The 22,013-nt window shown below is 48.4% G+C and overlaps 7 protein-coding genes across 7 annotated transcripts; 5 read left to right on the top strand and 2 right to left on the bottom strand.

Annotated features, from left to right (window-relative positions):
• Positions 1–1,566: 1,566 nt before the first annotated feature.
• On the top strand, positions 1,567–2,900 carry LTR84_009852 (uncharacterized protein; the record flags this gene model as incomplete). Its single annotated transcript, XM_064853391.1, has 2 exons — positions 1,567–1,595; positions 1,643–2,900. 2 exons carry the CDS (start codon positions 1,567–1,569, stop codon positions 2,898–2,900), a joined length of 1,287 nt encoding a protein of 428 aa, XP_064709790.1.
• Positions 2,901–5,067: 2,167 nt separating this feature from the next.
• On the top strand, positions 5,068–5,980 carry LTR84_009851 (uncharacterized protein; the record flags this gene model as incomplete). Its single annotated transcript, XM_064853390.1, has 2 exons — positions 5,068–5,906; positions 5,959–5,980. The coding sequence occupies 2 exons, from the start codon at positions 5,068–5,070 to the stop codon at positions 5,978–5,980; spliced, it is 861 nt and encodes a 286-aa protein (XP_064709789.1).
• Positions 5,981–7,032: 1,052 nt separating this feature from the next.
• On the bottom strand, positions 7,033–8,931 carry LTR84_009850 (uncharacterized protein; the record flags this gene model as incomplete). Its single annotated transcript, XM_064853389.1, has 4 exons — positions 7,033–7,477; positions 7,532–7,614; positions 7,667–8,417; positions 8,468–8,931. The coding sequence occupies 4 exons, from the start codon at positions 8,929–8,931 to the stop codon at positions 7,033–7,035; spliced, it is 1,743 nt and encodes a 580-aa protein (XP_064709788.1).
• Positions 8,932–10,185: 1,254 nt separating this feature from the next.
• Positions 10,186–11,991, bottom strand: LTR84_009849 (uncharacterized protein; the record flags this gene model as incomplete). Its single annotated transcript, XM_064853388.1, has 3 exons — positions 10,186–11,342; positions 11,411–11,650; positions 11,775–11,991. 3 exons carry the CDS (start codon positions 11,989–11,991, stop codon positions 10,186–10,188), a joined length of 1,614 nt encoding a protein of 537 aa, XP_064709787.1.
• Positions 11,992–14,535: 2,544 nt separating this feature from the next.
• Positions 14,536–15,252, top strand: LTR84_009848 (uncharacterized protein; the record flags this gene model as incomplete). The annotated part of the gene is made up of 3 exons (XM_064853387.1): positions 14,536–14,892; positions 14,946–15,024; positions 15,095–15,252. The coding sequence occupies 3 exons, from the start codon at positions 14,536–14,538 to the stop codon at positions 15,250–15,252; spliced, it is 594 nt and encodes a 197-aa protein (XP_064709786.1).
• Positions 15,253–16,041: 789 nt separating this feature from the next.
• Positions 16,042–17,058, top strand: LTR84_009847 (uncharacterized protein; the record flags this gene model as incomplete). Its single annotated transcript, XM_064853386.1, has 1 exon — positions 16,042–17,058. The coding sequence occupies one exon, from the start codon at positions 16,042–16,044 to the stop codon at positions 17,056–17,058; it is 1,017 nt and encodes a 338-aa protein (XP_064709785.1).
• Positions 17,059–18,195: 1,137 nt separating this feature from the next.
• LTR84_009846 (uncharacterized protein) lies at positions 18,196–21,879 on the top strand (the record flags this gene model as incomplete). The annotated part of the gene is made up of 5 exons (XM_064853385.1): positions 18,196–18,647; positions 18,699–19,045; positions 19,107–19,380; positions 19,438–20,392; positions 20,452–21,879. The coding sequence occupies 5 exons, from the start codon at positions 18,196–18,198 to the stop codon at positions 21,877–21,879; spliced, it is 3,456 nt and encodes a 1,151-aa protein (XP_064709784.1).
• Positions 21,880–22,013: the final 134 nt, after the last annotated feature.

Below are 22,013 nucleotides of genomic sequence, written 5' to 3'. Positions count from 1 at the left end.
TTAGTACTCTTGACAAAGCTGGATGTGTGAGCAAGGTCACATTGACCTCGTTGCTGCGGATAATCATCCCTCCGAACGGCTTATCCAAGACTGTCGCAGCCTTTGGTTATTAGGTAATCAACTACCTCCATCCAACGAAGCAAACCGACCTAGGTAGGTGGGTATAAGTTATCATTATGGCCAACACGTTACTTACTGAACTTCACTACAGGGAATTGGAATCGTGGATCATTTTCTAGAGATGACAAGCCACTTCATGTTGCTATCATCCTGAGAACGGGCAAAATACTTTATCTTCCGATCGTCATGTCTCGCGGTTGTCGAAGCTAAAGCATTGCCCCCGCTTGCACAACACAGATCTTGGCTAGTATGACAGACTGGAGACAGTATCGGGATAACATCTGGACCCGAAAACCCAGAAGTCACAAGTGGCCAGCTGGTAACGAGCTGCAACTTGCACTGCTTGTCACTGGCAGCAGCTTTCGATTGATTTCAATTGAGGGGCAGAATCCTCTTCGCTAACTCGGTACAGGTTTGGAGAAGGACAGTCAGGCGCTGTTAAATTTTCCACTAAGGGGTGCGAGTCGCACCTCCCTATATGGAAATTTGTGGTGAGGTGAGGCGAACATATTTATTTATCGCTAAACTGTGGACTCTCAAAGCAAGGAACCGGCCTGTGCGAGTCGCAACCTTGACTCAACCGTATGGTCATTGACGGAAACCCATCGTATCCGTCGGATGCATCAGATGCATCAGGAAAACCACCATGGAAGAGGTGCCGCCCGCCTCAGAAGGTCTCCCACCAATAGCGATAACGCCGACTCATAGCTTGCTTGCTGTAACCCAGTCCAGTACGAGACTCAGGAACCAGTCTATGAGTCACGGCGAACCCAAAATCCTGTGGAAATATCTCCACGATGTTATGATGGGATCACCAACAATGTCCCGGGTTGTTACCCCCGCGCTCCCATGAGTGAAAGTGGCTAAGACATGAGCGAGTCGCTCATGCACGCCCGTTCCTAGCAATTAATACTAAGTAGCAACAAGGCTGAGAACACGTATTTCAGACCCCAACACATTCTAATCTACGGAGAAATGTAGATGGCATCACCTGTGGATCAAAATACCGCACGGTAGGCGAAGAACGACCTTTGCAGCTCCCAGATAAGACGGATTACTTGGTCGGGCCTTGTATCGTCCAAATGAGTTTCGGTTCAGCACTTTTCTAGTGGTGTCGCATTGCACTCATGTGGTCCAAGCAAAGCTATCGCGGGATATGAAAAACGGTTGTTGGAGACGAATCATGCCATGCTCTTCTGAAATGCTGCAGTATGCAACTAGCATTGAGACTGTGACGCTTCAAGGTAAGTCATACTCTACGCAACGGAGGCCATAAAATAGACAGTGTGTCCATTCTTGAAGTGCCCCCATTCCATCGGGAAAACCATCAACAAGTTCCAATACACTGGTTACTATGACTGCCAGACTCCTCCATCTTTCGCTCATCAACTTCACGCCCTACACCTGGACTCGGACGGGACTTTCTGGTACGCATGGTTTAGATCAATGGAGTTTTCCCTCGTCCATACCATCAGGTAAGAAATAAGGGAGTGGTTTATCGGTGACCTTACTGATAATGCAGTCCAGGTGGCACTTATGATGCTCAGATCAAGGTTAATATGACGAAGGGTTCGACACCGTCACAAGCAACTGGCTCTTGGGCTTTCACCTGGACCGATGATACACATCCTGCCGCGAATCTCGAACTTAAGGTCTCGAACAATGATGCGGATAAGATCTCGATCAATGCGGAGCTTCTCAGTATTGTGACAATAGGCCACAAGAAAGGCTCCCAAGTTGAGATCGCCCTAAAGGATGATCAATGGTCCCCATTCATCCTGGTGGGCGATGAGGATCACCTGGCAGGAAATAGTCCTTCCACTGCCTGGATGGCAACCAGTCTAGATCAGATTGGATGCTTGACTCTCCAGCAGATGACTATTCCTGGCTCTCATGACGCTGGAATGTCCGAGATCAATTTTCCAGCAGGCGGCACTCCCACCAACTCGCAAACTCAATCGGATGGCATTTATAACCAACTGATCGCCGGTATACGGTATTTCGATATCCGCCCTACTATATCAAACGCCCATTTCTTCACTGGTCACTATACTGGCCAGTTCGGCGCGAATGGGCAATCCATAGCTGATGTAATATCAGATATCAACGCGTATCTCGCGCTCCCACAGAGCGAGCTCATTATTCTGGAGTTGTCTCACACTTCAATGACCGACGAGCAGTATCAGCCATTCAATGATGCACAGTGGAATAGTCTTCTGTTTCAACTCTATTCAGATTTGAATCATCTCTACACAGGCCATGGTGATGACATTCTCACTAAAATTCCCCTTAGAGATTTCATCAAGGATGGCCCCGCGGTTGTGGTCGTTACCAATGAAAGAGACACTAATTGGCTACGAGATCACAAGTTTCTTAATCGCGGATTCTATTCCAGTAAGGGAAATTCCAACCAGTTTCCCACCTATAATTCCTATTCGGACACAAACATCACGGAGACCATGCGTAAGGATCAATACAACAAACTCGTGAAACAGAACAGTAGTCCCGACAACAAGGATCAGCTCCATGTGCTCTCCTGGACACTTACTCAAGACAAGGGTGACATTTTCAATGATGCCCATAGCATCAGGGTTCTTGCGAACCTCGCGAATGGTCATCTCGCTGAAGTGGGCAGCGATATCGCGAACACCGGGCCTATATCTTGGGCAACGAAGACGAAGCCACCGAATATTATCCTCATCGACAATGTGTCTCGCGACCTGTTCCTTGTCTCTATGACGCTCGGGTTGACTAGGTTCTACAATAAGCCCTGCTCCTGATTAAGAGCTACCAAGTGATCAGCGCAGGAGGGAAGACTCTATCTAATACTGCTTACGTATCACTGAATGTAAGTACTTACTAAGTACTTATACCAAGCACTGAGTATTTAGTAACTAAGTATTAGTCCTTATAACGTACTAAATGAGATTTCTGTAAACCTTTTACACATTCACGGTATAGCTCGGCGTAGTGCATGAGGACTACATATCGGTCTATACTTAGTATTTTTTGCTACAGTGTCGAGAAAATAAGCTATAGCTATCTAAGATCCTCGTTTTTTCCAGCAATCATTACGCGGACGTAAAAACTCAATGTGATAAAGAGCCTCATTAAAATTACCGGATTTTCGCTAGTCTAAAAATCTGTAGGAATATAAACAAGTCTTCAAATACTTACTTGGTACTAAGTACTTACTAGGACTTACCACTTGCTAGTCGTAGTTTAGATTGTAATATTAATACGCATCTTACGAGTAAGTAGTACTTAGTACTTATCTATACGAATATCTCTACGCCGCTAAGACTACGCGCACACTGCGTACGATTAGTAGTAGAAACTCGGCGAGATAAAGTATACTAGCACTAATTAGTGAGAATACTTTGCTAGAAAGGCTACTACTCGGTTAAAAGGCACTCAATTTGGATACTAAGTATTAACTCTTTAACTAAAAGCACTTCTACATGAGGACAAGCTAAGTAATTTCTACCTGCTGTGGCATTTTACTAGCCTAATGATGCCCTCGAAGCCTCTTTACCTCGCGATGATAACTTTATATCAGTTTTCGCAGATTTCAGGAGCTATATTCTGGTGAACGCACATGTAGTCACCATCATCAGAGGTGAAATCGAGGTAGGCATGAGTTAGCGGAGCAGACCTCGGCCAAATGCAACGTATTTTCCACACGTTGCAGTTCACTACAGTAATTTAATGCGATCTCGATAGAGATCTACCTCTTATTCAAGCGACTACTGGAAACCCCTTGAGCTAGACTCATCAAGAACTACCTGCACCACGTGAAGCAGAGTTCTTTTGGTTATGAGCTGGAAAACGAGGCTACACTTTCAGTACAAATCCACGACAGAGGGAATCGAATGTTAAGTATTCATGCCTAACGTAGTCTCACCTCACACACAGATGGAGTGACGGCAGGTTTGTATCTCGATCTGTTTAATTGATTAGTCGTGCCGTTATGAGATCCTAGTCAAGCCGCGGCTTGAAGTCGATGGGGATGCCAAGATTACTTCTGCCAACGTGATCGAGACTGCCATAGTGTGCAGAATGTACTACTTGAGTGACGCCCACATAATAGTACCCCGTTTGTCGTTAAGACATTCGCAGCTACGACCAGGTGAGTCGGAGTTCGGTTGGATTTCAATTTTATCGTGTTGTACTAGGCCATGTTCACATAGAAGTGCCTCACGGTGATCGGGTACATTGTGAATGCGGAAGATGAGAGGGAAAAAGTGGAGAGTAGATGTGATCCTCCGCTGCCAAAGGCGAGACAAGAACCTTCGATCAGAATTACCTATTTGCAAACTTTGCCAACTTCGGACCCTGCTCCAATTCTGAATGGCAAATACACACTAGGTACTTAGTCGAGTGTAGGGTTTCCTCATTTGCTGAATCCTGTGTGAGACTGTGCCGAGGCGAATACATCCCGCTTCGCGACTTCGCCACTAATCCTTAGCACAAATATACGAGGCGGCCACACGACAGCTGTTCTAGCATTCGGGGTGTACTTAGTAGCCCAGAGTTCTGAAGCGGTGCCAAAACCTTGCTTAACACCGAACTCGACGACGCTCGGCGTGACCCTGGGATCCGGCACTTGCCTCAATCTCTCCAATATACTTTGCTACAAACCCTGGAACGTCTCGAACCACAGACTTTTCTCCCTTGTTTGGCTCGGATTCCTTCACAGATCCCTTCGGCGATAGTAGCATAATGGCACTAACGAATGAGCAACAGCCTCGTTCCGAGCAGCGACGACGCAATCGCAGACCGAAAGCTTGCCGTCCCTGTCGGGCGAGAAAAGTGCGCTGCGACTATCGGCAGCCTTGCGGAACATGCGTGAAGCGCCATCAGTCGCAGCTTTGCTGCTACGAGAGGGGATTCGGAACCATCGCAGAGCGACTTTACCCTGCTTCTGAGGTCCCAGGCGACCAAAGCATGTCTGGAGAATCTCGCCCCTCGTATCGTCCTGCCTTGCAAACTCAGCAGCATAGCGGCGTCGAAAGTCCTACCAGGTCGCCTGATACTTCGTCCAATGACCTGCTCACCATTCTCGACCATATGGCCACCAACGCAACTGAGAGCTGCGAGATGGACGCTGTCACTGGCCAGATGACATTTGTCGGCCGCCGCGCTCATGCTACTCTCTTCCGCACACTTACGCCGTACCTTCCCGAGAAAGCACTTCCTCCTACTGCCTCACTCGAGTCTGTCTTTGGTTTGACCAATCGTACAATCTCGCAGCCCTTCGTGTCGCTCTGGAACACAACGGCCCGCGTCACCGTTGAAGACATTCTGCGCTCCCTGCCTTCTGCTGAGGCTTGTCTGCGGTATTATCAAACCTACCAACAAACCTGTCATCCATTCTTCCCCGTGATCCCTGACATCGGGGTGTTCGAGAGCAAACTTTGTCTGGTGCTTGATCGGCTCGTTGTAGAAGCTGACAGGCCATCGTCATCTCCAATGCAACTGGCTGCTCACTTGCCACGTCCCGAGCTGGTAGGCTATGCCTTACTATTTGCGGTCCTTGCCGCAGGGTGCCAAGGCTGTCTTGTTGTTGAAGGTGATCATCAGCTTGCTTTATACTCTCGCGTGTTCGTGGCTTGCTCGTTTGAATGCTTAAGCCTTGCCAACATGTACGTCAATCCCTCCTCGGAGTCGATCCAGGCCATCTTGATTCTCGCGAGTGTTAATTGCAACGACGGCAATCCCGGCGTCACCATGAGCATGCTAGGCATAGCTGCCCAGCAAGCGCAGGGTTTGGGCATGCACACAAGGTGCGAGTGCACCTGTAGCTCACTCACCTGCGAGTGCCTCGATACTTTACAGCCTCTTTGGAGAGCCATCATGATACTGGATAGTAAATTGTCAATGACCTACGATCGAGTTCCGATAACTTCCCTCTCTAGCAGCTACAACAGCTTAGAGCCCCTTATCTGCGCCTCCCGCCTAAACTTCCCGGACTTTTTATTTAATTTGCATCGCCTGCAAATACAATGGCAGTCGCTTGGAAGCCGCGAACATCTTGCATTGATTCAGGAGAACAATGTGGAATCATACCTGGAGAAGACCGCTCAACTGAGAGAAATTGCACACAGCGTCACATCCTCGTTGTGTCGTCCCAGTTCCGTGCAGGCAACACTAGAGCAACTTGTCTATACAGTGCACATTGATTTCTTTGAAGGCACTCTACATCTTCAAGGTGCTTTCTTAGCGAGTATTTCGACCGAGAGGCGATTGCACCACTTTCAGAGCATGATTTTGAAGTTCTGTTCTGTGGTTAGCGCCTATCTTAAACTTCGACAGCTTTCATCAATCGCAGAACTATGGTGGGAGCTCTCTCGCGCTTTCAAGTCGTCCGCAATACTGCTTGCAGCATTTGAAGTCATTCTAGGTGTCAGCTTATCAGGGCACTTACTCCATTCGTTGGCAGAATTGCTGTCTGTTAGATCGAGTATGCATACCTGGAGGGATGATCCAGCACCATCGGCTTGCCGTGCGGGCATTGAGACTCTGAGTCGCTTGCTCCAATTGCAATCTTGTGTGCCTGTCACGGTGGCTAATGGAGCGAAATGAGGCACATCAACGACATGCTCCATGTGGCGCTCCAGGTCCAGAACTAAATGCCCATAAACATCTCGTAGGGAGAATTTGGTTGCCCTTCTATATACGAGCACATAAAGTGATGCCCCAGTGGAATAAATTTTAAAAAACTATGACCTTTCTGATATCCGCAGAAGCGTCTTTCGTGTACGCTATTTCCTGTATACCATTGTCTCGAACCACTACCCATGTATTGGCTGCAAAGTAAGCTCAATTTGGATAGTTCAAGGTCTTTATTGTTCTGATACTGCAATAGAACTGAATGGGCTCTTATGGATAGTTGAAGAGAGCGTCAACGTTTCAAAGCCACCTCGCCTTATCTGATCCTGGGATACACGACTCATGTTCAAACTCAAACACAACTTCACTTTTTTCCCCTTTACTAATCACAGAAACTATTCGCCTCCAGTCAAGGTACTCTGCTTCCTCTCCCTCCTGACCCCATCGGATGATGCCTGTCGTGAATCTCGCTCGGTCCCAAAGTTGATCTGGTCCAGTGCCATTGGACTTTCTGGTGGTTCCCAAAATCATTGGGGCCATCTCAAAGAACCCGGTATCGTGTCTTGGAAGAAATTCTGGGTGTAAAGCTCGCAACGAAACCTGTGTTTGTTTGTCGTGCAATCCAACTTCCCGGACAAGCCAATTGTTGAATGTGTTCAGGGCAACGTCGACGTTGTAAGAGCCGCCCTCTGACGCCCTTCGAAGAAGAGCTTGCATGACTGCAACTCCTCCCGTGAGTCCAGTTCTGGATGGTGGATAGTTAGACCTTTCCCCACGGACATATTCATTCGTTACTTACTGGGAGTCAGAATTGGGAAAAAGCGGCATGACTGGTTCCTCAAGTCCCAAGAACTTCCCTTGCTCCCAAGATGCCCCCGTAATCTGATAGTCAGTCAGCTTAGAGCTTCAAGAGGACAATAGCCCTGCAACTCACACAGTCGCTGATTGGTTGGTACCCAGCTCGACCGCTCCATTCCCCTTTCCAGCCATAGCAGTTTTCCCTACAGTAGATAATCCCCTTACCCCGTCGACGCGCGAGCTCATGAGCCCAGTTCCTCCCGAGTCCCATCCTTTCGAAGACACCAGGCCTGTAACTGCTAACAACAACGTCAGCTTCTTTAAGAAGTTCATCGAGCTGCCGTTTTCCCTCGGGAGTCTTGAGATTGATATTAGCATCTCGTTTGCCGATCTGTCCGTCTGCGATGAAAGGCAAAGGCTCCGGTTGGGTGTCCGTCGATACGCGTAAGACCTCTGCTCCCATTAAAGCTAAGACTCGTGTTACTGTCGGACCGGCAATCACTTTGGTCAGGTCGAGTACTCTGATCCCTGCTAAAGGCCGGCCACTGGTTTGCCTGTGGGGCCAAGGTACCGGTGGTAGCTGCTCTTGAGTTTTGTAAATCGTATAGAGCGGCTCTTCGATGTTCAGTTTGCCATGCGATGTGGCCGCGTACTCATCGATGGTTCGGCAAATTGCGCCGGGCTGCAACCATCTTTCGTTAGCCTCGAGTTCCAGGGACAAACTGTCTCGGTTGGCTACGACGCCTCTATAGATATCTTTGATCGCCTCGAGGTGCTCATTGCCTTCTAAATCAGGGCGATGCTCTGGTAAGTCTAACATGTGAAGCGTAGGTGTTGCGTTGAGGCTTCCATGAAGGTGGAAATATCGATCGTCTTTCGTCTTGTACCTGAAAGCTGTCAGAAATATGTTCTCTCAGTCCCAATCTATGTGTCTTACATGTTTGATACCGTGTTTCTCCAAGTCTCGCGATTGCGCCCCTTATCAAGATGAATGACTCTGGGTGCCACTGGGCTCTCGACAAAGGCTTTTCCGTTGACCTGGAATAAGAATACCGAGCAGAGCATCAATGTCGCGGAATATACATCCACTACGATCCTCTCTGGCTCTCCAGCATCATAGCGTTCTTGGCAGATAGCACTTGCAAATAGTCCGATGCATGCCCACAAGGCAGATGCGGACTCTGACATTTTCATTGGTGTTGGCAGAAATGAATCGACGTTCGGCGTGAAGGTAACGGACGAAGCATATTTGGTCACTGCTGCTGGCATCCCCAACTTCGCGTTCTTGGTCAAGAAGTTGGTCAGGATTTCTTTCGCGGCTGATGGTATTGAAGAACGGGAATTCTCAGGTGAGATTGTCTTGCGAGTGTTATCGCTTTCGAAGTGAGAGTTCCCCTCCATCTTGTTCGAAGACTTTAAAACTTAAGTTCGAATTCGATATTGATAAGTTTTATCAGAGCAAAGCTGGTGCTGCGAGAATACTAAGTATTGCAAAATCTATCGAAGAGTGGTTTTGGAATAAGCTTGGTGGTTTACATGTTTAAATGGCAAAAAGATAAGTACTCAGCCCAACATATTATAGTGTCATTGATTGACCTTTTCCCAAACTACGCAGCCCGAACGCTTCGGAGTTTACTGTATGGCATGATATATATCAGATATGGGACGGGGCTTGAGTAGTGGGGTATACGAATACTCCGCAAGCCTCATGACATCTGCACGACTGCCGAAAGACGGCTGACAACAGTGATTGATTAGGTGATCATAGCGTCGCCAATCCGTTCAGTAGCCGCGGTTGAAGAAGCCACACTGCGATGCGATCATCAAAAACGAGTCCTGCCCATTGGGATTGTTGACCTGATACATGTCTCTGACATTGCTCGTAAATTCTCGCCGTCCAGCGCCACGCGGTCGTTCTAGCTATCATTGCATGAATGACCCACACCGTCGCTACAGTGAGCGGCCCAAGTTTAGTGCTGTCACAAAGCATTATCATATCACGAAAGACATCAAAGGAAAAAGAGGGTCCCGAATCGCAGGGCTAAGCAGGTGCACCTAGTTCTAGTCTCTGCCAAGCCTTATCTCCGAGCACCCTCACTAGTGCATTCGGAGTCACTATTTTCACATATGTGATTTGTTCAAGCGGCTTTCTGACCCTGCGGTGTCTGACTGATAAATTTCAGAGGCAGGGATACTCATCTGTCGGACTTCTTCGGAGGCACCTGACCGGAGCGCATCGAAAAAACCTCGACCTGCCTGCCGAACGCAAGCCAACTGGATGGCTCAATGGGAACGAGGTGCCTCTTCCCCCTGATCGATGCAACGGTCTCACTTACCAAGAGTTGCAACAAGGTGGTATAACTGCCTCTCAGGACTATATTCTCTCCGTGACTGATGGTGTGATATGTCATCGCTTGCTCAATCATCAAGGCAAATGGTATTTGAAGTCCTCGGGCGCTTTTCCAGGGGGTCAGGAAAGCCATGCGCAAGTGCGTAGCCTGCGTCAAACATGTGAAGCCAGCAGGAACCAAGGAAGGATGTTGATTGATATCTTGAAAGATATCGTAAGGGGTCCGGTCGAATTGCGAAGATTCATACTAATATGGTCAAATGAGAATGCTGATGATGATCTTGAAACGGGTATATTACTAGTACTTAACGATATCGAGCACCTATCTTCTCTCGCGCCAAGTACTCCTTTTCATTGTCCAGCCATTGATCTTCGATTTCCTTAACCACGTTGTCCAACTGTGCGACACTCAAGAGATTGATTTCGTTGTTGCTCGAGCATGAGAGCCATGACCATAACGCTTTCAACACCAAGTCTCTCGACTTGGGCTTCGCCAGCATCATAAGTTCAACAAAATCCAACAGCTCTTCCACCTCAAATACGGCGCTCGTGGATGAGTCGCGTCCAGTCGAGTCAGCAATCTGGTGTGCCAAAAGAATCAGCAACAATATCGAGGGTAGCTTTGCCGAAAAGCATTGCAGTATGAAGTTAGTTGATTTGCTGGCGGTTGCAGAGCTAGAAAGATATTCAGCATAAGCTTTACCTGCCTCGTTGCTATTTCGAAATGCCCAGAAAGCGCTGTTGACGAAGAACAGCATGGCTAGATAAAAACGATATTCCGCTTCCGTTAACTCCCCTGAAGGGATTTCGATGTATCTAGACAGGCCAGCTTCATTGAACGCTTGCCACCATAGAAATGCAAGCGGTTGATTGTTCTTTGCTGGTACACCTAGGGTACATGTCGATCCGTTCTTAGTACGGTCTACTGAAGCTCTTACTCCGTTGTTCCAATCCTGGAGCCGTTGGAATTTCTGTCGCAGCTTCTTCAGGTTCGCCAATAAACTGTGGTATTCATAAAGCTCAGGAATGCCAATTTCAATCAGCATATTGACAACCATCAATGCTAACACGGGGTTCATCTCACGGATTGCCTTCAATCCGCCTCGATGATCGATCAACTTCTTCAGCGCTCGCGTATGGTAATCGGAATACTGAATGTTGCCTATGCGCTTCTCAATGGCAGCGGTCAATCCCAGCGTGACGAGAAAATCATCTGAATGTGCACTGCCTTCGACAACCCTTGCTTGCATCATATCGTAGGCCCGGGCTCTTCGTCGTAGAACTGAAATACTCCGAGCTGACGCAGTCGGCTGGAAGCTCACCTCATGACTCTCGACCGCTATCAGACACCAGAGAACTTGAATCTCATTTTTAGATATATTTTCTAGATTCGCCTCCATGATCATTGCCAAAGCAGGCCCTGGCACGGAACCAAAGATCTCGTTGGGGGTCTTCAACAAGTCTATCAATATTTCACATCAGCATGTTTGGAGAAACCAAGTTTCGGAAATCGTAAGACTTCAGACTCACAAAAATGTAGTAAGTGCTTATCTGGCACTGAAAGATCGATTGCAGGGCGCATAAAGGGGTCTAAGCTGCTCGTGCTCAGTAATGCGACGACTTTTGGCTCCAGTGCTGTGGCGCCGATCTGGACCGGAAATAATTCATTATCGTCCTTTGTTTGGCTTTTTTCTTGAGGTTTCTTGGGAGTATACAGTCGGAATCTCAATATATTTGGATGCGACTTTGACTTGTGCTGTTTTGCAGTGACTATTTCGGAAGTCAATAAATCTTACTCTGGACATAACGAGGTTGATTGGCTAGCATGTGTGAAATTGTGGATAGGTTCATGGAGTACATAGGGCACTGCATGTGTGTAGCTTTTAGAACTGACCTCCCAGAAGGTTTTCGGTGCCCTGTAGTGCAGAATATGGTTCTTCCTCGATCGGAAGGTGTCCCTGGCGGTGCTTAATGCCCTTTCGTTGAGTTTCCAATCGAGCATGTGAGATTCTTGCGGCGTGGGACCTTGCAGAAGAACTTGCATAACCCCGCGCCTTGCAGCTGGGAGGTCGGGAGGAAAGGTTTACAAAAAGGAAATCGTTTGTGTTCATTGACATCGTGTATTAAGTTTCAGTGACACGTTCTCCGTTCTCGTTGAACTTGAAGTGGCGCACGCAAAATCTTAATCAGATTCGATTGATCACAGATACTTCCGATCTCCCCATAGGTATCACCTATGCTTTTGTACATTTGTACTTGCCGAGCAACTCATGCCAGGTAAATGCTAAGTATTGGACAACGAGCACGGGACTTCGCACAACTGGTGTTGGCATTGCTCGCTCCTCTGCCGAATCTTGTCGATGACTAATGACCGTTATACGTTTTCAGTTAGCGGGAGGCCAGTAAGTACACTGCTGGAATCTAGGCCGTGTGGCTTTACCGTTCCTAGGTTGCGTCTTTAGACGAAGAACGATAGACCACCTCCGTGCCATAAGTTCTCGCACACTAGCCGTTTTACACCAAAACAAGATCTTTTCAAAGTAATACTACAACGCTATCAGCGTATTTAAGAAAGATATTATACTCTGGAGGGGTAATAGAGACGCAATAAAGTCCAGCTATAACTCAAATAACTAGCAAAATACACGAGCTATATACGGTAAAAGTAGACCTATGTCGAAAATTACAAAATTAGTGTATAAAACCTTAATTTTTTATTAATTTTTTACTTCTCCTCAAGAAAAGCAACAGCTATAAGTTTATCAGAGGACTTATAAGAAATCTAAAGAATTAGAAAGGTTCTCTTAAAGATGGAGAGTATCTTGCGTATTTAAAGTAACGTGCTTACACAACTGAATTTTATATTGTGGTGCTTACGAATAATTCATGATTTTGGTGTAGCTTGGTGTATTTTGAGGAGATGTACGAGAACTTATGGCCAAGAACAGGAATGGTTGGCAGGTTCGTCAGCCTGAGAGTAACTACTCTGTACCCAGAAGGTTCAGCGTTAATCGCATCCGCTAGGAATGGGAGACAGGTGCGTCTGCGTTAGTTTTCATTCATTATCGAGCAAGGCGTGAACATACAGACTAAGCAGTAGGGCATACTTCATATGGCTGCTACCTGTGGATCGCACAGCGCTCAGCTGCTTGCATGAGAAGAGATGGATTTGACAAAACGTATTTGCGAATAAATTTGGAAGGCTCCCGATAAATTACAAATAGAGATGCGTGTCTAATTGGATTCGTTCGATTTAATTCTCCCTTGAGGCTCGGTCGAGAAGCTTCAGGATCTCGGCGTTGCTCTCGATTTTCTCAATCGCGCGAGCAACAACATCCATGTCGCTGCGCAGCCTGAGCACTTGAGCATGAATTCTTTCTCATATGGATACCAATGATAAATATGCATGATGTTGTCCATATCTCTCTCGTCTTCGTAATTCCACAGTCTTCTTGCCTCTAGCAAATAGGTGCAAGCATGATTTCGCAGGCTGCGTGCCCTTTCGATTGTCGTCTTGGGGTTTCTCATGTCTTTACTGCGCATCACTATGTTAGATTCAGGTCCCTCCGGCGCAGTCAGCCAGGTTCTCACAAGATCGCTGGTATCAGCTTCCTTCCTGAAAATGACTCTTGCTGCTCGAAGGTGAGCGATCGCGAAGGAGAAGAACCGCTTGCGCAATTTAACATCAAGCCTATAGGCTCCATCACTGTCAAAGTCCTCTCTCCGACTGTTCTTTGCACCGCCAAGGTACCTCTGCAAACCAGGTGGCCAGAGCTCCAACTCAGCCATAAAGCTCCGGTCTGCCATCATCAAGAGATGGTGTCCTTCGAGGTAATGGCTTACCAAGAATAGTAGTCGAGACTGCCACTGAAGTAGAGAAGTGTCGCTGGTTCAGAGATACTCCGGTTATCCCGCTTGGTGAGACTTGTCGAAAGTGGCCTGAAAGTATTCCGAGGATTGAAGACTGAAAATACGCATCTGTGAAATCTCGAGGAAGGAAAAATATATATGTCGTATTTGATATAGCCATGAGGCTGCCTGTACCGTGTGTCAAATAAGGTTCACTGCCTCGGAGTATGACTTCCATTATGTGAATATTTCAACCGAAGACATGGTGTGCGCGCGTCGGAACAAAGGCTTGCACAAAGAAAGTGCCTGTATGGTCCTTTGTCTGATTCCTGTGCAGGCTTCATGCGTCTCAGAAAGCTGTACACGCAACATGGTTGGTTCTGAGTTGGCCAATGATATCAAATCCACCCGAAGATCTGTGCTCCAGTCGAACACCGGCACGGCCTCGATGATGCCTAATCCGAGGATTGGATATGCAAGTGACCTGTGAGAAATTCATCAAACAAAGCTGTTCAGCACTGCGGTTCATCTCGCTGAGGAGGTGAGAGCTTGCCATGTCAGCGACAGTCGACCGCAGCAGGCATTAGTAATCCATTCGTAGCTGGTAGATAGAAATGCTGCAGCAACGTTGCATGTGTGAATTTGGTACGCGACAGGTTCACGTACTAGAAGGCTTCCCGTCGTGTCTTTTCAGCCTCGTCGCACTTTTCCGCCTAACGTAGAAGTCCGTCTAACGTAAGTTCTCCTCAATTTCGAGATAACATTGGACTTTGTCGACCCAGGTCAACACCAAAATTGTTAAAAGCATGGCTTCAGAGGCACCTCCGCAGCCCAGGCCTGCGTACGAGACATCTTCAAAGTCTCCGCTATATGTCGATCGTGATTTCTACAGCGCGGTCGCTGCGGCAAGGCGGGAGTCTGTTCAGAAGATTCAGATCGCTCCACGTGACGGTCAGGCGTGGTTGGTCCCAGCAGGAAAGATTTGTCGCATATCAACCCCTGAAGGACCTCAGGTAGGAGATCTCAATATCTGGAATCAGCATAACGCGAGCGAATACATGTGGACCGCCAGGTCGAGGCAGTTACATTCCAGCCATATCAGAGTGTTTGATCGCCTATGGAGCGTTCTGCCATATATGCGGCCGCTGGTCACAGTCATCAATGTAAGCAGGAGTCCTTCGAGTCTTGGAATGGCATCAACTAAAAGTCATGGTAGAACAGTTTAGAAGACTTTGGCGTTGATGGCTCTGGTGGTAGGGTTCATGATCTGCTCGGGACGCGATGTGACCCATATAGTAAGTTGGACTTGATCACTTCTTTTTTGGCAAGATCACAATTGACATGGACGGTTCGTTTATCTCTCAGTCGGCAAGATACTGGGTGGAGACGATTTCGAGTACCACTGCCACTCTAATCTCGTACGAGCCATCAAGCCATTCGGCCTCAAAGAATTCAATGTTCACGACAACGTCAATCTTTTCCAAGTGACAGGACTGACGAACGAGGACCAATATTTCATGTAAGTGACTTAACACCCCATAAATGTCCTGTCCACGGTGTACCAGGGGCGACTCGTCTTCCAGATTCTGAAGCAATCATACGTACAGAAACCCTTGCCCCGCACGTGCAGGAGATTACATCGAATTCTTTGCCGAGATCGACATTCTATGCGCGCTCTCTGCCTGCCCTGCTGGGGACGAGACGAAGTTTGGATGGGGAAGAGAAGCAATGTTGGCCATGCAGCCAACGTGTAGACCCCTGTCGGTAGAGGTCTACAAGCTCATCGATGAACAGAGTGTCTTGAAAAGTTGGAAATCGCCACTGGTCTCAAGCTATCAGGGTTGCCATGGACTGTAGAAAATTCGCAGGTGGCACAAGGCTGTGTCTCTAGGGGATGCAGGGCCGACTGTGGGTAGGATCATGTGTTCATAAGCCTTCTAATCTAGTACCACGTGGTCATGGCTTTGAATTTAGGTTTATGAAAAAGAATGTACCCCTTTCATGCCTGGCTTGAGAATGCCAGAGGATAAAGTAGTTAGTATATCGCAATGAGACAAACTTGAACCCCATTCACGCCAAGACGGCAGCATCGTATTTGACCAAATTAGGACTAGAGGTTGGATCCTCAAAACATATCTCTTGGCAAGTTTGCTACAGCAATTCGACGTCTGCAGCCTCTAGTCAAAGGCATTCGATATGAAAAGCATATTGTTGCAATGCCAATGACTGTGGTGCAGAATATGCTAAGTCGAGCATAGCACCAAGATGGCGCTCCTATCTTACCTTACAGCACACAGAAACAGCAAGTCAAGATGGCGGCCTTCGTCCCTCGACAAGCCTACCCGCACCTATCTTCAATTCCACGATCCTACTACTTGGGACACCATGCTGCTGGACTATCCAAGATGAAGTCAATGGTTGCATCCATCGATCTTGTCATCGAATGCCGCGACTATCGCACACCGGTTGTATCTCGAAATCCCTTGTTCGAAGAGAACTTGGGAGAAAGACCTCGATTGATTGTCTACACAAAGCAAGACCTGGGGAGCACATATTCAGCCGAGGACCGGAAGAGAGAGGCTATCGTCAAGAAATGGGATGCACCTTCCACCTCCTTCTGTACCGACATCAAGGCTCGAAATACCATCAACAAGGTGCTCGACTTTGCACGTGCCCATGCACACGCCTCACACTCTTTATTTGGCACTCGCCTGATGGTCGTGGGAATGCCCAATGTAGGGAAGTCCTCACTCCTCAATGCTCTTCGAAATGTCAGTCTCGGAAAGAAGAAAGCCGCGAGAACGGGCGATCAGCCTGGGGTCACAAGAAAGATTGGAACCAGCGTGAAGATTATCGACGGTGAAGATGGACGCGAGGGAGTATACGTTCTCGATACCCCCGGTGTATTTGTACCTTATGTGCCTGACGCTGAAAGTATGCTCAAACTGGCACTCTGTGGCAACGTCAAAGACACCATCATTCCACCTACAACGATTGCAGACTATTGCCTTTATCATCTCAATCTGAATGATCCGACGCTCTACGAGTCTTTCTGTGGACCGACGAATGATGTCTTTGAAGTCCTGGAAGGACTTGCACGCAAACAAGGCCGCTTAAAAAAAGGTGGCGCTCCTGACTTTGAGGCATCCGCGATACAGTTTGTACAGAAATGGCGAGCTGGCGAAATGGGTCATTTCATTCTGGACAAGGTGACAGATACGTCTTTACAAGAGCGTGCGGAAGAACTGCATCTCATGGGCGGCAGCATGAACCAGGCACGCAAGGCAGTGAAGCAGCTACGAAAAGATGCTTATCTGACACGAACTTGAGTGGAAGTGTCCATAGTTAAGACTTCGCCGTATTACTGCAGCCGGGCTTACCGCAACCAGATCCAACATAGATATCAAAACGATCGGCGACTCTTACACAAAAGGATTCAGATGATAAAGCATGTGACCACTACTTTCTCAACGTATAGTCACGAATCACAAACGTCGTTTGTAGGCTCATTTGAAAAGCATGCGCAGCTTGAGCAGCACTATTGACATCTGTTCCATGATGTTGGTATCTCATCTACGTCCTCGAAGCGCTTGAAGTCTTTGGAAAAGGTCGAACGGGATAGTTCGGCTCTTGTAGTTAATTCTGCAGCCCTGAGAATCCCTGTCGTGGTCATCTGCAAAGTGCCAGTATCAGATTGGCCGGCTGCGGATCCCTGCTTTATCACAAACCACGGGTACAGGTAGACATTTGGAGTCTATACTACCACTGGTACCCCGCCTCCACACCTACTAGGATTAAAAGCACCCTTGCTGTCGCTCTGCCACCACCATGCCGCTAGCGGTCTTTCTGCCTCAATAGGCCAATGATGAGGTGCAGTTTCTTCAAGAGTAAACGAGTCTAGTACGGTGTGAAGCGGCTCAGCCTCTTGGACTGGTGATAAGGCAGACAGCTCGCAGCTGGCAAGCTCTGAGCGAGCCAGGCGATAAATACCTCGTACTCGTCCAAGTTCGCTCAACTTTTCCATCTATATGAGAACGTCTTCTGAGACCCCACTGATTCACTGCCCTTCTGGATTCACACCTGCGATCCGTGTTGTGGCATGCCGGTCCTGCTTGCATAATTACAGCCTTATCCCCCAACCTTGCTCATCATATCCATCTTGATCAGGCTGACAGCCTAATCAATGTAATGGACATTGACAATACAGTGCGTGTTGCTCAGACAGACAACAACTCTTTTGGTCCAACGGCATGCCTTATCTACCAGTACTTTCTGAACCTGGTGTGCAATTGATATCCTTTCCCCCTACTATATATCCTCCACCGGGGGCACCCCCTCCAATTGATAACCCAATTCACACCTCACCATATCCTCCTTCAGGTGATCTGAACATCCAAGCTCCCATCCCTCACAGGGAAATTCAAGCGTTAAACGCTAGCATCTACGCTATATCACATCTCCCAAAAATGGCAGATCCGGTTTCGTTGCTGGTCTCCATTCTAGCCATATCAGAAGCTGCCGTGAAGATATCGAAGACGTTGTACAAGTTAACTACTACCATGAGGGGATGCGCTAACGAGATTGATGGACTAATACTTGAGTTAGATACGTTTGCTGTTGTGTTGGATGAGTTACATGACTGGCTAGACGAGCATAAAACCCAGATTTCCCCGAAAGGTCTGAAAAGCGCCTACAAGATTCTAGAAAGCTGCAAAGGAATATTTGCGAACATAAAAGACATGATGGGTAAGACCGATAGTCAATCTGCCCCAACTTTTTGGCAACGTGCCAGCTGGTCTTTTCGACGGGAGAAAGTCATACCCATGAGAGCGAACCTCGAGGCCTTCAAGCAGACACTCTCCATCCTGTTGCATGTCTTGCAACTAGCACAGTGTAAGGCACAAGTCAAGACTCCTAGGTAAGCGAAATCCAACTCATCGACAATCAAGGCCATCGCTGATTTGAGCAGTTCTAAAAACACCGTGGCACGCAAGGAGAAGAAATTGACACACAGAGTGGAGCGCGACATCCGTTCGCAATCAATGGCACTGAAGCGTTGGCAGCAGAGCGAGCATCAGCAGCAATTCCAATTATCAGTGCAGTATATTCCCAAGGCTTTGACATGGACCCCATCACATGATAGCCAGTGGCTCAAACGGCTCATGCCAACCTCAGAACACGTCAATTTGCTGGGGAAACCATATCTGGCACTTCCTGCAATTCCTGACTCGCAGTCTGGCGTGGAAGAAACCGAACAGAGACTGATCAAAAAGACGGTGGACGTGTTTCTGTCTAAGTGGACAAATCTCAACCTTGGTAAACCAACCACAGGCATCATGATCACCCTCTTCTATCTTCCTGTGCTAATCAGCCTCAGAATCTAACGAGGCACCCGTTAAAACAGCACCAAATGTCGGAGAAGACACCATCACACAAAATGCAGTCCCAAGCCTTGAGCAGAAGGGAAAAGGCAATGACCAAGCGACTTTGCGCTATCCTGCCGATAATGTACACATTGTTGGGCAACAAAACTTTGGGAGCAAGGTGAAGGACGCCACCAGCACAGACGTCCATACAGAGGAACCTGATCCCGATACTGACCGTATGCACACAACTTACAGCGAGCCCACCATCGAATCACAAAGAGAAAGGTGTGTTGCATGCTGTGGGACTGCTACCACGTATTTGTTTCATACTGACCTCCGCAGACATCGTTCACACACCCACATCGACCGTACCCACGTCCGCTACCCATCGCCCTCCACTAGTTCTACCGAGGCTGAATACGAAGAACCATTGAGTCACAAGGTTCATATGGCATCTTCTGAGATTTCTCCACAGTATTCAATCATTCAACCTACGAGCCAAACCGGCAGCTCATCACATTCGGGCGAGTTCCACATAATCTATCCCAATGAAGTGGACACCGTCTCCTCAGACGAACCATACCCACGTCTACAGCAAGACAGAGATCGTTACAGTCGGCCACGAGCAAACACCGATATGTCGAGATCTGATAGTCCTGAAAACTTTGTACCAGTCACTGAAGCTCACTCACAATACACTCTGAACCCCGATCAAGGTAGTTATTACACACACCCACCTTCGGCCAACTACCATTATCCTGTGCCTGCCCCATACCATGTTCAACCACAACCAGTGCCACATGATCCAAACCTTGGTTACCCAGCCATCAATACCTCTCACTATCACTCCCATGTCAGTTCGCCTTATGGGCCCAATTACATGCCACCATGGACTTCTGGAGTCAATCCACCGTACGCATATATCCAACCATCGACAAATCCTTATCCCATATCTGGGTCTGATCAGTATTACCGTGAGCAAATACTAGTACCCTTGCCATCTAGGTCCGGAGCTGCATCTGTCCCCACGCCTCTATCACCTCCCTCGTCCCAGGACCTCTCTAGTGATACGGAGTCAGACACGATGCGCCGACGTAAGGGTGCAAACCGAACGCCTAAGCAACCAAAAGCGCGAAGTCATGCGTCATCTGGGAACCCTACTGGACAGAGCTATCTGAGACGGACCGAAGTCAATGGTCCTACATCATTGGACACCGGATCCGACGAAGTTATCCATTATATCAACGCCTTGGGAGAGAAGTTCGAGTTTCCCATCTCAAAGTGTACTTCATGGGAGGTATATTAGCACATCTCTTTGCCCCTCTTGTTAAGTATTGTCAGACTAATAGTCCTCAGAGCCTAGAATCACTTGTTCGAGAAGCACACCACACCACAAGTGGGACGAAGTCGGATTTCGCCATCGAGGATCATACTTTTGTCGATTCTGATGGCACTACCATCCTTCCCTCTTTGTGGGAACATAGGGCCATCCCTGGATTGACCGTGTATCTTATTCCGAAGAAAGCAAGACCAGCACTCACGCCTCGTCCACAACTCCTGTCTAAATCTGAAGCAGGGGCTGAGCACATTAGAAATACTCAAAGTCTAGAGTCTGGGCCGTTGCAACTGACTCCTGACAGCCTATTCAAGATCTCAGACACTACGCACAAGACTCAGGAGCAGAAACACCAAAGCGGCGGCAATGGAGAAGATACATCAAGTCTGAGGGACTACTTTCGAGCCGACACGCCTCCACCAGCCGTTAGAGTCGATGGCGAAGATGCCTGCACAGCTCCCCTTAGCGATGTCGATAGTGACGCGGGGGTTTCCGCCGGGTCTGGGGACGGCCGAAACTCTGTGGACGGGGGGCTCCCAAATCTCCTTGCGCCTTTCTGGGAAAACATCGAACCTCAGCTGAAGGAAGCTCTGAAGACCGAACACAGTCTCACAGGCATGAGGCTCCGGCGGCGACATGCAAAGATCATGATGAGCGAAAGTAAACTGGAGTACAAGCAACGAGGAGAGCATGATCCGGGTTTTTCGACCCCGCCCAATGAAAAGCAAAAGCATGGTCCTCGGGCTCTAAAGACCGAGAACCAGTCAGAGCAACCAGCCCAAAACGGGCACAGTGATGTGCCAAGTGGCCGTCGCATCGAATACCCCCTGGAAGCCCCGTACGGTGTGACCTCCGATTTCGTCACAGGATCACCACGAGAGGTGTGGCTATCGTCGCCCAAGCATTCTCACCCGGAGGGTGCTCTGACGTTCAACAGTCTTATGCCTCCGATGACAGCGTCTGTGCTCAGCACACCTCACGCAAGCGCGCCATACGAAGTTTCCCCACTGAGACCATACCCGAGTGCACATCTTGGGCAACAACCGCATGTAGACGCAGGCAGACTACATCTAACAAGACCCGTGGTCGCAAACGCCTCCCTCGAACACAAGATCACGTGGTTGATATCCTTGCTGGAAAGGCAGGAGCAAGACCAGCAATCGCCCGACTCTGCACCGACCCATGCTCCCGACGAGCCGTACGCGGTCCGATCTGTGGAAACCCAGCTGCAAAGCCACCGGCTGCCACAGGCTCACCCACACCAGCGATCGGCCCCGGGGGCAGGCTTTTCTGCGGCCACCACCGGGCCCCCTGTGCCGATGGTCGACAGCGCTAGTCTCTCGCCGTCGGTGTCGTCCCCACGGGTATCTTCAATCGGTGTTGCTGGTAGCTCCGGCGAGAGCACTCGTCGCCGCGGATTTAGGCGGAGACTCTTGGGTGTCCCGTAGACGGGGCACGAAGGCGGGCGACTTTACCTTGCTTTGGATTTGGGGTCAGTGGATCCCATGTAGTCAAGTAATAAGTTGATAAATGCCTACGGACGGGTCTTGCCCGTATATAGTTCAATTTGGTACTCAGTTGG

The sequence above is a fragment of the Exophiala bonariae genome, assembly GCF_035927105.1.
Source record: "Exophiala bonariae strain CCFEE 5792 chromosome Unknown scaffold_4, whole genome shotgun sequence".
Classification (NCBI taxonomy): Eukaryota; Fungi; Ascomycota; class Eurotiomycetes; order Chaetothyriales; family Herpotrichiellaceae; genus Exophiala; species Exophiala bonariae.
Note: the sequence above shows the minus strand (reverse complement) of the source record. Positions and strands in the feature narration are given on the sequence as shown.